The sequence below is a fragment of the Saccopteryx bilineata genome, chromosome 1, assembly GCF_036850765.1.
Source record: "Saccopteryx bilineata isolate mSacBil1 chromosome 1, mSacBil1_pri_phased_curated, whole genome shotgun sequence".
Lineage (NCBI taxonomy): Eukaryota > Metazoa > Chordata > Mammalia > Chiroptera > Emballonuridae > Saccopteryx > Saccopteryx bilineata.
The window spans coordinates 33525073-33540837 of NC_089490.1; the positions used below are offsets into that span (position 1 = coordinate 33525073).

At 40.8% G+C, this 15765-nt stretch overlaps 1 protein-coding gene across 11 annotated transcripts in view; it reads right to left on the reverse strand.

The window, feature by feature from the left end:
* The window catches only part of DST (dystonin), a 508664-nt gene that overhangs the window by 217403 nt on the left and 275496 nt on the right, over nt 1-15765 (reverse strand). Inside the window, exon 1 of one of the 11 annotated variants that reach the window (XM_066252897.1) lies at nt 13021-14084. The exons of the other annotated variants lie outside the window; for them this stretch is intronic. Coding sequence (XP_066108994.1) covers nt 13021-13782 — 762 coding nt within the window. The 5' untranslated portion in view covers nt 13783-14084. Of the gene's footprint in view, nt 1-13020; nt 14085-15765 lie in introns of those variants that run through there. 11 annotated transcript variants of the gene reach the window in all.

A 15765-nucleotide genomic window follows, 5' to 3' on the forward strand; every position in this document is an offset into this window, starting at 1 on the left:
AGGGGAAAGTTACTGCCTTCCCATACGGCCAAACCCAGAATGGAGTGGGGCCACCACCTGGCTCTGGGAGAAAGGGCAGCCTGCCTTTGCCATCACTCTAAGCCTAAACGGGAAAGAATAATATGCAAGATTTTTATGTCAAGAGAAAATATTTTCCAGACAAAACCTGGTTTACAGAAAACAATTCTGGGTTATAAAAATACTCAACATTAAGCATTCTTAACAATTGCCTGGTCATGTTAGAAAGCAGGTTCTCCAAATGTAATTCCAAGAATCTTGTTTCTACTGGTAATAAAATAAACACTCAGAGAATCTAACCATTTGGATAAGAGGTCCTCAACCCACTGAATTGGAAATTTGGCTGGTGGCTATACTTTAGAAAAATCATTTTGAGCCTTTTAGGGCATTAAAAAATAATCCAGATGCCCAATATATAAAGTCATTTTTATAACTCAGGGTTCTGAACCTTGAGAACAAAGAATTTGGCATTCTGTTCTATTTTTTCTCATATAAGCAAGGTCCAAAACTAAATTTAAAAAAAATAAAGAAAGAAAACTTACCTCAGTCTAAAAGGAAAAACCTGCTACCAACAACAAAACCCTCCGACTCTTTCTTATATTCATCTCTCTTTTCCCCACAATGCCTCTACCCTACACACAACACTGATATTTTACTATATATTTTCCCATCTCCCTCTTGGCAAAGCTCAGACAACATCCAATAACTGAAACCCTAATAAATGGAACTAAGAGAATAAGGTGCAGAGGGCTGTAGGAGAGGCTCTGGGGTAGGGTTCAAGGGAAAATAGCATCTTCTAAGACACAGGACAAGTGTAGAAGGACATTGGTCTCCAGAGAGTTTCTACCTTCCTCTGGATCTGCCTCAGTGTCTGGCTTAGCAACAGTCTCCTGGTTGCATCAGCGCACCCGGTTCAGGCTGTTCTTTGCTCCATAGACACTGTAATTGAGATTAGTCTTGACTGATCTCTCCAGACTCAAGACATACTCTTTCTATTCTATGATCAAACCACATAAACTTCAAATCATGTCAACCACATGCTCCCTTTCTCCTAGGGTCTTCTGTTCTGGTTACTACTCCCCTGGGAACATCCTGCCCACACTCTGCACAACACAGCATGGGTTAGGTGCTCAATCACTAGCTGCCATAGAAGAACGGGGAGATAGAGAGGGACAGGGGGAGGAAGAATGGAAACACATTTCATGTTTTCATTGGTAAGAATGAATTTCAATCTGTCATGTACACCTCGTCATCTTAGAAAAATGAATGGCTTCCCATGAACCTCACTTTCCAATGATACAGAACAACCTGACCACTATATAAAAGTGCCCAGCAGAGAACACAAGCCCAGAGACTACTCATTGAGAACCTAATGTCAAGTGGTGAACCTAAGCTTCAACTGAATCATTGACTAAAACAATCCTTATTAATTTGAGGCAGTATAGGAGCTCATAATGTCTTTTCAATGAAAGAAAAGCAGCGACCATATCCCGTCTTATTGCGAGTGACCCCCTTACTGCTAAATGAAAGGCAACAGCCTCGCCGTGCTGGTCAGCTGAGACTGGAAATGTGAAAGTCCTCTGAGCAAAGTCAATGCCACCAGACAACCGGGCGACAGGAATGCCTTATTTTTACAGATGTTGTCATGGTTCCGGTATGCACTGAGTTCACAGGAACAGCCAACTTCCAAAGTTGAGTCAGCTACTCCTAAAAAGACAACTCACATTTTTAAAAAATATATATATGCATTTCATTATTCTATGTAAGACAAATAATAAAATTTTTATTTTTAAAGTTTTTAAGTAAACATAATACATTGAAAGGATTAAAAAGTTTAAATCAAGTTTACTATTTGATTATCATGCTGAAATAAGTTATACGAGGAAAGACAGGAACCATATGATTTCACTCATATGAGAGCTATAAAACAGAAAGCAACAAACCAACAATCAGAACAAACAAACTCATGGACACAGACAAGAGTAAGGTGATTACCAGAAGGGGCGGGGGTTCAGGAGAGAATGAAGAGTGTAAAGGGGGTCATACATATGGTGATGAAAAGAAACTGTGGGTAGAGAGTACACAGTATAATATACAGATGATGTATTACAGAATTGTAACCAATGTTACTGCAAAAAACTTAATTTCATAAATAATTTATGTGTGACATCTCTGAACTTAAGAGAACTAAGGTATTTAGTTCAGAACAGAATAAATACAGTGAAGAATTTGGAACCAGGGGAACTCAAACCAAAGGAAGGCAAGCCATTAGGTGAACTCCCTGGTTCCACTGGTGAACAAGCTTAGGCAGAAAGGGGCGCTGTGACTCGGCCAGGGTCTCACAGCACACTAGCAGGAAGCCCAGGGTATGAACTTAGGCGTCCTAAATCCCAGTTCAAAATCTACAAAAAGAGAGTGAAATTTCTCCTACATATTTTATTTTATTTATTTTTTCTGAAGTGAGAAGCAGGGAGGCAGAGAGACAGACTCCCGCATGCACCTGACCGGGATCCACCTGGCATGCCCACCAGGGGGCGATGCTCTGCCCATCTGGGGCATTGCTCTGTTGCAACTGTAGCCATTCTAGCACCTGATGTGGAGGCCATGGAGCCATCCTCAGCGCCCGGGCCAACTTTGCTTCAATGGAGACTTGGCTGCGGGAGGCAAAGAGCAAGAAAGAGAGAAAAGAGAAGAGGAGGGGTGGAGAAGCAGATGGTTGCTCCTCCTGTGTGCCCTGGCCAGGAATTGAACCCAGGACTTCGACACGCCAGGCCAATGTTCTACCACTGAGTGAACCAGCCAGGGCTCTCATACATACTTTAAAAAAGAAAGTTATCCTTACAACTCGGACTAATTGTGTCTGTCACCACAGTGGGTGTGTCCTCTTAGGGCACTGCCTGCTGGGAAAATGGCTTCACACATAGAGGTCACAAAAGAGCATCACCTAGTTTGCACAGCCCCTAACATCAAGGCCCCTCCCACTGGAGTTTCTCAGTCTCTATATTGGCAAGGCAGCTGATATACAGAATGCTGCGTATTTGCAGAGGAAGACATACCCCTGGATCTCTCCTGTGAAGTGAGTATCAGGGTTCATAGAAATTTTCTTCCCTAGACTAGACACACTACCCTAACCAATAGCCTTTGCCCCCAGAGACTAGCAGGTTTGCATCTGGGATTCCATTTTCTTCTTCCCTCATTGCAGAGCAGTTATCCACAATGCCTCTTAAATGTATCAGTACTAAGGTGTAAATAACCAATATCAGCTTCAAGAATTGGTTTCCCCCAAGGGTTATTTATTTTCCAATAGGCTGACAAAATTTTAAGGCAATTACGGAATTAGAGGAATATACTGTCCGACACATAATAGATCTTCAGTAAATATACTGCTCACAAAAATTAGGGGATATTTCAAAATGAATATGAAGCTATAAAGTATCCCCTAATTTTTATTTTTATTTTTATTTTCTCAAGAAATAGTGAGAGAATGAGTCGAGTTGGGGGTACGAAAGACAGCAGCCTGCTCTGCTTATGCAGAATGATTTTGTCCAAAGGAAAAACGTGCTTGTTAAAAATTGTGAAAACTTATAGAGTTCTACTCAGTGGATGATTACAAATTTTTTTCTTTTCTACAAGAGCAGAAGATAGTAATAAAAGTCATGAAGTGCTAGTAGTCTACTTAGTCTTCTTCAAATATATCCCTTCACTTAATCCTCAAAAGCAGAAGCGACCCTATTTTACAGATGTGCGAAGACAGGTTAAATTTAAGTATTCTGACTCAATAGTCATAAGTTCCCTTTCCTCTGCTACTCTAAATCTATAGTGACTCTACAACATGCCAGAAAGAATTTATCTATCAATCAACCAACTCAGCCTGACCAGGCGGTGGCACAGTAGATAGAGCATCGGACTGGGATGTAGAGGACCCAGGTTCAAAACCACGAGGTCACTGGCTTGAGCAAGGGGTCACTTGCTCTGCTGTAGCCCCCAGTAAGACACATATGAGAAAGCAATCAATGAACAACTAAGGTGCCACAACAAAGAATTGATGCTTCTCATCTCTCTGGTTTCCTGTCTGTCTGTCCCTATCTGTCCCTTTCTGACTCTGTCAAAAAAAAAAAAGTAAACCAATTCATTTTACAGAAGCAAAAACTGATGTAATGAACACACAGTACATAAAGAAATAATAGCTAGTGAACTGTTCTTTCCTACAAAAAACAAAATCCCTATTGGTTTAGCCATTTGACACAAGAGTGTTATCAAAGGAAATTCAGCCCTGGCCAGTTTGATCAGTGGTAGAGCATCGGCCTGACATGTGGATGTCCTGAGTTCGATTCTCAGTCAGAGCACACTGGAGAAGCACATCTACTTCTCCAACCTTCTGCTCCCCTTCTCTCTTTCTCTCTCTCTCTCTCTCTCTCTCTCTCTCTCTCTCCCTCTCCCACAGCCATGGCTAGATTGGTTCAAGCGCAACGGCCCAGGTGCTATGAATGGCTTCATGGAGCCTCCACCTCAGGCACTAAAAAACAGCTTGATTGTGAGCATGGCCCCACATGGGCAGAGCACCAGCCGCAAACAGGGTTGCCGGGTGGATCCCGGTCAGGGTGCATGTGAGAGTTTGTCTCTATCTTCCCTCCTCTCACTTGGAAAAAAAGATGATAGATGATAGATAGATAGATAGATAGATAGATAGATAGATAGATAGATAAATAGATAGATATTCCTTCATATATTTTTGTTAACATAAAAAAATAGTTTATACTATTTGAGAATGAAAGCAGCAGGTTGGAAAACGTGTATCTCAAGATTCCTCTACCTCTTAACATAATTATTTCAATACTAGAAGTTTAACTTTGGAAGACTGGCACCAAGCTGTGAAGGCTGGTGAATTCCTAACTCAACCACTTACCCTGTGACTTCCCTGGACCTCAGTTTTCTCTCATGTAATATAACTCCTCAAAGATGTTGAGAGACTAAGATGACATGTCCACAGGGTTCAGTATAGTAGTGTCTGCCCCTTGGTGAGCAAAGGTAACTGTGACTATTGTTGCAAAACTCTTTTTTTTTTTTTTTTTGTATTTTTCTGAAGTTGGAAACGGGGAGGAAGTCAGACGCCACATGCGCCCAACCGGGATCCACCTGGCATGCTCACCAAGGGGCGATGCTCTGCCCATCTGGGGCATCGCTCTGTTGCAACCAGAGCCATTCTAGCACCTGAGGCAGAGGCCACAGAGCCATCCACAGCGCCTGGGCCAACTCTGCTCCAATGGAGCCTTGGCTGTGGGAGGGGAAGAGAGAGAGAGAGGAAGGAGAGGGGGAGGGGTGGAGAAGCAGATGGGCGTTTCTCCTGTGTGCCCTGGCCAGGAATCAAACCCGGGACTCCTGCATGCCAGGCCAACGCTCTACCACTGAGCAAACCGGCCAGGGCTGCAAAACTCTTTTATTCACAATACTTGACTGTAGTCAGGCAAAAGCAAGTTTCATATTGACTTTGTCAACACAGGCAAAATTTTCAAGCAAAGATGTTTCCAACGGCAATCTCTTCAAAGATGCTTTAACTATTTTGGCAGAAACAAACGTAATCAACACATTTTTAGTGTTGGTTTGCAAGTTTCAAAAATGTGTGAAAATGATCAACAAAACACTTTTCACTATAAAGATGGCACAAATATTTTGAAAATTCTGTTTGGTTAAAGGCTTCCTCCCTAAAACACAGAGTTAAATATGGAATGAGAGCAAAAAGCTGATATGGTTCAAGCACTAATGCAGTAAATTAACAGCTACCTTTAGCGAATGCCCATTTATTTATTATTCATATATGGGGAAAACTAACCACAGATATAACTATTTTTCTTGTACAGCAAAGGATTTTAAACTTTTACAGGTCCTTCATTTAAATGAAAAGATAGATGCAGCCCCATGTTCATCACAGCATTAGTCATAGTGGCCAAGACATGGAAACAACCAAAGTGTCCCTCTATAGGGGACTGGATAAAGCAGATCTGGTGTATATATACAATGGAATACCACTCAGCCGTAAGACATGATGACATACTGCCATTTACGACAACATGAATGGACCCTGAGAACATTATACTCAGTAAAATAAGTAAATCAGAAAAAGCTAAGAATTATAGTATATGATTTCACACTTATGTGGGATATAAAACTGAAACTCATGGACATAGATAAAAGTGATGTGGTTACGGGGGGTGAGGGAGTTAAGAGAGACAAAATATACGGTAACGGAAAATGATTTGACTTTTGAGTGATGGGCACATAACACAATCAACAGGTCAAATGCTATAAAAATGTTTACCTGAATCCTATGTACTCTTATTAGTCAATGTCACCACATTAAATTTAATTTTCTAAATAAAATAATAATAATAAATTCCAAATAAGCCAAGGAAGAAAAAAAAATTGTAATAAGATTTCTTTGAGCAAAAATAAAAGTCAAATACTACTTTTACAAAAAAAGATAGACGCATTATAATGCTGACAGAGGACCCAAATCTATGCAATCATTTTAAACCGTATTTTCACAAACTGGTTATGAAATCCAAATGACTATAAAAAATGCACTTTCATTAAAAAAGATAAAATGATTTGGAAACAAATGAGTTAGTCAACTGCAAACCAAATGACCTTTATTTTCCAGATCTGCACAGGAGGGAAAGGTGGCGAGCAGGCCCGGGGGTGGAGCCAGACGGTGACACAGGGAGACTTGACTTGGGGTAGTGAACGCACAATGCAATACACAGATGATGTATTGCAGAATTGTGCCCCTGAAACCTGTATAAATTTATTAACCAATGTCACCCCAATAAATTCAATTAAAAATTTTTTAAACAAGACCTGTAGAGCAACGCTACCATACAAAGGTGAAACATTTAAGATTTTATCCTAGTCCTTCAATTCTACGTAAGACTCTGTAGCCTAAAATTCATAAAAGACTTTGTTAAAAAAAAAAAGAATATTGTATTTCAATGAACTTGAATTTTTATTTATGTATTTCTTTAAGAGAGAGAGAGAAACAAGAAAGGAGAGAAATGAGAAGCATCAACTCGTAGTTGCATCACCTTAGTTGTTCATTAATTGCTTCTCAAGACAAGCTAGTGACCCTTTGCTCAAGCCAAAGACCTTGGGCTCAAGCCAGTGACCTTGAGCTTCAAGCCAGCAACCACAGAATAATGTCTATGTCCCTACATGCAAGCCAGCGACCCCACACTCAGGCTGGCGAGCCTGCACGCAAGCCGGCAACATCAGGGTTTCAAACCTGGGATCTCAGCTCAGCGTACCAGGTCAATGCTGTCTCTACTGCGCCACCCCTAGTCAAGCTCAATGAACTTGAATATTAATGTAGTCTATCATTGTGAGATGGTTCTCCATTTTTTAAGTTTTTATCATGTAAAAGTCAATTAACAAAAATACTCAAATCTTCATTACTCAGATGCTGACAATATAATTTGTATAATAACCACACTCCTCTCTTTCTTCTCTCTTTGGCTTCTTTCCTAAACAGGTCACTGCACTATTCACTGTCAATTCACCAGAGGATGAAAAGGAACAGAAAAATAGAATAGTTTTAATTAGTTATTACAGCTACATAGTATGGTGGGAAGTTAAAATTATTCATGATCATCATCTCAGAACCCAACTTTCAGGTGATTTAAGATTACAGCCATGGTCCCTTGTCATTTGCTATGAGCAAATAATGAGTTATAATGCATGCAGGAAAGGGCTACATTTTATTTCTCCCAGAGTGCCTACTCTTGGTTCAACATTTAACAAGTACATAATAAATATTTAGTAAAAAAAAAAAATTTAAAATGGAGGGATGGAAGAGGAAGTGAAAATATTAAATAAACAAAATGTTATGCATTTAGTTTTTTAAATTTATTTTTTATTTATTGAGTTGACATGGTTCACCAAATTATATAGTTTCAAGTGTACAACTCGATATAACACCACTACACCCCACATTATGCCCCTCCACCCTTTTGAAGTCTTCTCTGTCCCCATCCCACCCTCGTTGCCCTCCTGCCCCTACTCTACCTGCCCACTTTACCTCTAGCTATTGCCACACTGTTGTCTGTATTTATGTGTTACATATATATTTTTTTGGCTAATCTCAAACACATGGGTTCACAGGAATTAAAAACTGAAAAAGATATATGTGGGAAAACTGCATCATTAAGAGTTCAGCTTGATAGATAATTTGGCGTGAAATCCAAGCTCTTCCACTTACTAGTTGAGGGACTCAAGCAAGGTAAGTTTCCTGAGCCTCAATTTCACCCTCTGTAAAATAGAACCATTTCCTTGACTTGCTCTGAAGATTAAATAACACAGTAGTGGAGTGTCTGACATATAGCAGGACTCAACAAATACCATTACTATTAAGAGTAGTATTAGGGTCTAGTCCAATATCCTCTTTTTATAGAAAATAAATCAGAGGCCTAGAGAAATGAATATTGTCCAAGTTACACAGCTCTCTGGGGATAACGCTTGGCTAGACCTCATACCTCCTGCCTTCCAGCCCATAATCCACATTGCTTAATTAGAAAACCCATGTTAAGAAGAGAAGAAGATGGCAAATGCTAAGCTAGGGTGATGCTGGTTCTCAAAATTACTGTGTTTTTAAGAAACCTATGAGAGGGTGCCTAAATCATACTCAGTGACCTCTCTTGCCCCATTAGGAGATATTCTGATCAAGTTAAATCTGAGGTAAAGTGTTTCCAACACTCATTCCAGATGATTCCACTGTAGGGACCCTGAGGTCATACTTTGAGAAGCTCTGCTATAGAAGAAGGTAACAAGCTCCCTGCCCACAGTCATGATGGTTAGAATCACCTGCGGGGCCCCACTTGCTCTCTTACAATACAATCACTGGAGTGGCATTCGGACATCTGTATTTTTTATAGCTCCTCAGGTGACACTTCCATGTGGTTGTTACATCACCAACAGCCTTTAACCAGAGATAACAACCATTTGTGCTGAGATCAATCCAACAAGACTAGGATGAGGTAAGATTTGTGAAACTAAAGAAAAAAGAATGCTTTGTGGGAAAAGCTCATGTGTAAAGGAGACTGTGTCACAAGGTATAGGAAGCATGGGAGTCTTAGAGAAATAAGGGATCCCTGAGAAAGTGCACACAGTGAGCTCAGTACTCCCTGTTCCCAAACATGGCCTACCTTTGCCACTTCTGTGTATAACACTTACCCTTCATAGACGAATATCTACTCCTGTAAACATCAACCCCTGCTCTGACAGCAATCCCTTACAGAATGTAGACAATTAGTCACAGGGGGATGTAGTGGCTGAGTTTAACTCAGCTAAGGCCATCTATTGTGTTGCTTTAAGGACATTATTTAACCTCTCTTAGTTATCATTTCTTCATTCTATAGAAGAGGAACTGAATGTTTCGCCTAGTTCATACAGCTGATAGAATGATCCAAAAACATAACAGATCTGAAAATATGTTTTCAACGCCAAAGCAACATGCAAATCTAAGGAATTCCTTTTTTTAATAACTCCTTACTCCAGTAGGGGTATGCTATGAGATTGCTAGCATTTAGGCACTCAGGGAGGGGCTGGCTGAGCCAACTCCACTGAACCCCTGAGCCTGGACGGCTGCTCTAGGTCAGCATATGATTACAAGTAAGGTGACTTAAGAGGAGGTAGGCTGGTCACCTATACCAGGGGTCCCCAAACTTTTTACACAGGGGTCCAGTTCACTGTCCCTCAGACCGTTGGAGGGCCGGACTATAAAAAAAAAAACTATGAACAAATCCCTATGCACACTGCACATACCTTATTTTAAAGTAAAAAAACAAAACAGGAACAAATACAATATTTAAAATAAAGAATAATTTAAATCAACAAACTGACCAGTATTTCAATGAGAACTATGGGCCTGCTTTTGGCTAATGAGATGGTCAATGTCCGGTTCCATATTTGTCACTGCTAGCTGTAACAAATGATATGACGCGCTTCCAGAGCCGTGACGCGTGCGTCACCAGAAGTAGTACTGTACGTGAGTGACACCGCACTTTGCCTACGCCACATACAGTACTCCAGGAGCACACTGACCACTAATGAAAGAGGTGCCCCTTCCAGAAGTGCGGCAGGGGCTGGATAAATGGCCTCATGGGCCTGCATGCGGCCCGCGGGCCATAGTTTGGGGACCCCTGACCTATACTAACAAAGACTAATTTCACAGGACCAGTAAGTTCAAGTCAGAGGCTTGAACTAAGTCTCTGGTTAGGGAAAGTTCAAAATCTTGCACACTATTCTAATTGGAAGTTAACTCAAAAGTCATCAAGCCCAACCCTGCATACAAATGTCTCAGAGTAAAAACAGATCAAATAGGATAAGAAAAAGTTCTTGAAGAAACAAAAGGAACAGGAGTTAACAGCCCATTTCTGGGATGTAATACTAATCAAGGGCTAAAAGCTCTCATTTCCATCTAATTCCCCAATAAAAAATGTAGACTCCAATGCAAAGTAAAGAGTTCTGGCCCTAGCCAGGTTGCTCAGTTGGTTAGAGTGTTGCCCTGATATGCCAAGGTTGCAGGTTCCATCCCCAGTCAGGGCACATACAAGAATCAAACAATGAATGCATCGGCCCTGGCCGGTTAGCTCAGTGGCAGCGCGTCGGCCTGGCATGTGGGAGTCCGGGTTCAATTCCCGGCCAGGGCACACAGGAGAAGTGCCCATCTGCTTCTCCACCCCTCCCCCTCTCCTTCCTCTCTGTCTCTCTCTTCCTCTCCCACAGCCAAGGCTCCATTGGAGCAAAGTTGGCCCGGGCGCTGAGGATGGCTCTGTAGCCTCTGCCTCAGGCGCTAGAATGGCTCTGATTGCGGCAGAGCGAGGCCCCAGATGGGCAGAGCATCGCCCCCTGGTGGGCATGCCGAGTGGATCCCAGTCGGGCGCATGCAGGAGTCTGTCTGACTGCCTCCTCGTTTCCAGCTTCAGAAAAATACACACACACACAAAAAAAAGGATGCATCAATAATTGGAATAAGTCGATGTTTCTCTCTTCCTCGCTGTCTTCTTTCCTCTCTCTCTAAAATCAATAAACTTTAAAAATAAAATAAAGAATAAAGAACTCTATGCAAAGTTCGAACCAAAGGTAATGAAACAAACAGAGTCAAAGAGCTGCAAGGTAACAGGAAAAATGGCCTAGCAGTGGTCGGCAAACCGTGGCTGGCTCACGAACCACATGCGGCTCTTTGGCCCCTTGGGTGTGGCCAGCTTAGGAGTACCCTAATTAAGTTAATAACAATGTACCTACCTATATAGTGTAAGTTTAAAATATTTGGCTCTCAAAAGAAATTTCAATCATTGTACTGTTGATATTTGGCTCTGCTGACTAATGAGTTTGCCGACCACTGGCCCTAAGGGCAGTAGCTGGGCTGTCGGCTCTGCCTCTGCCCTGCCCCAAATAGTCTTCATCTGGACTACAGGGAAGTGAGACATCAGACTCCTCAGATAAATAAGGACTATCCCATTCAGCTGTTACCTAGAAGACATGAGACTTTAAGTACCTCTCCATATCACAATTATTTTACCAATTTGGATGGCAGATTTATGACTTATTTTCACAAGCATTTTTCATTAAAGTTTCAAAATTTATCAAATGCACAATTAGAGGGGGGGAGGCACTTATGTACCAATGAGGAAACAGAGTTTAAGAGTTTCCATTAATGAAAATATGAAAGGCTTGCTTGAAGCCAAATTATGCAAAAAACAGTTGGAAAACATATGTAAGCAAACCAAGTGGTTCCATTCATAAACATGTGGCAGCCAAGTCCATTCCTCTTGCACTGATCTTTATGTCAGACTGACACTGAAAATGACACAGACTGGATGCTTTCTTTTTAAAATGCAGCCACTGTACAATGAGAATAGAATCAATGACATCACACTGGCAAGATGTGGTGGTGTGTATAAACACCACCACCTCAGGAGAACCAGCGGGGAAGGCCAGCGGTGATTGTGCCCACTAGCCCTAATAAAGACCTCATCCTGTCGCTGTGTAAATGATCTCTGCCCTATGATGTAATGGCCTGGCCAAAAGTGTTTAAACATCACATAGACCACTTATGGCCAGATTTTTTACTAACAGACGAAGTTAGAAATAACTTTAAAAAAAAGCCATCAACTCTCAACTTGGAGAAGAGATTCTTAGGTAATGTAGTTTGTAGGCAAGTAAATAAATATTCACTTATATTTTAAAGACAACTTAAAAACCCCAGAGAAGTAACTTGTCTAAAGCTAAGTATCAGTGTTAGCAATAAAGATCTCAACTTAGGGCAGTCTGTGTCATATTCAAATTCCTATGACATGCTGCCCAAATGGTTCTGATTGTAGACAGGAGGTCAAGGAGTAACTCATGTAACAAAGACCCAGAATAGATTAGGGCAATCTTATTTGTGCCTCTCACCCCCAAAATACACACACACACACACACACACACACACACACACACAGACTTAAAAGCAATTATGGGAGTGTTTCTGTATATAAAAAGTGATAGAGAACTAGAATTTGGCTTTTCAAATTTATTGATCAGTCAGTACTAATAATGGTACTCTATACTCACTGCACTTGTCATGAAGTTCTTGTCTTGTCATGACTGCTTTCTGATTTAATTTTTACCTACAGTGCTGCTGTTTCCAAGGGCTGTTCCATAGGAAAAGTCAAGAAGCATGAACTAGAGAAATTCAAAAGATGTGCATTCTCTTAAAGGGGTAGTCCAACAACAAAAACACATGTAGGCTTTTGAAATTAAAGTGTGATTAAAGAAAGTGATGTCTCGAAAAAATAAAACCACAACAATTAAACCTCAGGCTATAAATTAAATGCACCAAGAACTCCACAGCTTTCACATAAAATAATATGAAAATAACTTTTAAAAAAGACAAATTCCAGAACCTCAGTCAGATGTGAGCACCTGGAGTACTTATTTCCACCTTAAACTCGGGCTCTGCGTCTCACTTACCTCATTTTTGTCTGTGTCCTTGGAAGCAGAGGGCACATTAGTACAGAGGGAATGACATCTCTTTTTTTCAAACTGAAAATGGTGTATTGCATGAGGGCAAAGTCTCTCAGTGTTTTGCTTTTCTTGACCACTGCTATCATGTTTTGATGGGTCTTCAGAGAACCCCCCTTTTTCAAGTGATCTCTCTGCACCATTCTGAACAGAACTTAAGCCGGCGGCCTTTCGGAAAGAATAAACATCAGTTTTGCTCTGGAATGTTATTCCTCTCGTGTTGACATGATCTAAATGTTTCTTTCTCTTTACACAATACGAAGTGCTGTCTTTTTCTGAAGTCCTCTCATCCAGTTCACTAACTTTTATTTCTGTTTCACTGTCTTTAGCAGGAGAAATGTTCACAGGGTAACACCAACCCCTGGCAGCACTCGGCAGAAGTTTCTGTTCAACACTGTCAGCTACGCCTTCTGCCTTCCCTTGCGGAAGACCATCTTCCAGGGAGGGGTCCAGGGTAACCGGCTCTTCCCGTACCAGTCCCCTGGGTGAAAGAGCCGGCTGTTCTCTTGAGAGCTGAAGGCTGCTCCTTTTCCTTCCTTCATTTTCATTGTTTGCTTCTACAGGCTCTGTGTCATCTGCAATTTTCTTGATCGGTTTTCTTCTAAAATACTTTCTTCCGGGAGGATACTTATCAGGGCTCAAAGGAGTTTTGGCAGGATCTAAACACTGTTCTTCTTTCTCAGCTCTGACACAGCCACAGACATTCCCCATTTGATTCACAGGAAATCACAGTTCCAGAGATTCACTCATTTCAAAATCCGGGGCTTACTTAGCTCTTCTCCATTAAATCCGAAAATGCCACTCTGCCCTCCAATTCCTCAGACTTTGTGACCATCCTCCTCAGCATGAGGCCATTTTGCTTATGAGAAAGGCACACGCAAGAAATGCCATGGCACTTTGCCCAGCTGGGTCCCTGTGTCTCATTAGACAGTGTGGCTTATTTCTGCCCACCAATCCTCTTAGACAAACATAACTGCTCACTGCCAAGCGACAGCGCAGATGAGCTCGCAAGGCAAACCCTTAGCTTTATTACACGAGAAGATTCTGACCCTCGCTTTAACTTTCAGTTTTCCGAAATGCAGCTACACCAGCAAAGTTTGCATTAACCTTTGAAACTATTGGTGGTTCAACAAAGCTGAGTGCAAACAGAAAGCAAATGCCTTTCAGGAGGTACTTAGCAAAGTGCCTTTCAAATTCAGTTTCAGAGTCTCTGCCCTCTGTTTATTTTTCTTAAGAAACACCAACTAATTATGGTACTTGGAAAAAAAAAAACTTTAAAATCTCTGTAAATTACATGAAAACTCTCATTCAAAACAACAGCCATAAAAAATTAACTGGAAAATTTAACAGCTGAAGCAGATAATATAAATGCGAAATGCCTAAAATACTTTATTAAAATTGTTTCTAAAAATCAAGCTTTTAAAACTGTTTGTAATATTTTTCCTATGACATAAATTTCCAAGCCATTTTCATAATGTGCTCATTACGATTTTCACGTAAGCAAATTGATAAATTTTATGATTGAAAGCATGAACACTTAGCCAAGAGAAACACTTGCGTGTTCTCATACAGGAATTAAGGCAGTTAAACTTTATATGTAACTTTTATAATTGTACCCTAGTTAAACATTATGCAGTTTTTCTAGGGCCTTGCTGTAAAAATAATAAGCCGGCATGGAACCCAATTATCTAAGGTGTGCATATTTCTAGCACTGAGTCATAGATATGGTATAAAAGAAATTAGTATAGCATGACTGGACTTACACGTAAGCAGAAATCATCTGACCAATAAAAAGAAGTTGATAATTGCCTTTCTTTATGTAGTGTTTGGACTGATCAAAAGATTTTTCTACATAAGAATATAATTAAACAGCCAAGTTAGCAATGTGTATGTATCTGTCAATGACAGGCCTGCAGGGTAAGGCTTTCCTTAGTCATGTAGGACTTCTGTTTAATCTCATATGCCGGTTAAAGCCATTTGATTTTTTAAAAGTTTGTTTTCATAAGTATGAAACTTAAAACAAAAGATTAAAATAATTTGATGGGTGAAAAAAAACCATTTTTAATTGACTATTCTAGAAGAAAAGCTAGTAAAACAAAAGCCTCTGGTCGGTTGGTTTGTCTTTAATTTAATTCTCAGTATCATTGATGTCAATAAAGCACTATTTGGGAAAACTGAAAAGGAAGGAAGACCGCTGGTACCTGCACCAACATAACGGAGGTGCAGCCAGTGATGGGCGCTCCGCCCGCCCCGCCTCCAGCCTGCCGCTGGGGGCGCCTGTCCGCTCTCAGGCCATTGCACCCAACCCCCTCTCTCCAGAAGGGCCGTTAGTCTCCGCCTGGTAGCTGGCAATCATCTCGCAAAGCAAAACTCTAATACCAGTGCAAGTGTCCCTTATTCTCCAACACCTCCCTGATCCTACTGCAACGCTCCTTTCTCTACATCCCTATTTCTACTGCAACAGAGTCATCACCCCAGATTATAGTCAGTTTTATGAACATCCTCCCAATAGGCAGAACAATATACATCATTATCTTGGTATCTCTGGATCTACCACATAGTAGCTAGTGACATAGGAATGATGTGTTGATAATATGTACTTTCAAGCAGCCGGACTTAAAAAAATAATAATAATAATAAAAAAGATTTGATGTGTGATGCTCATAACAGATAGTTTAAAAATAGACCTGTTTT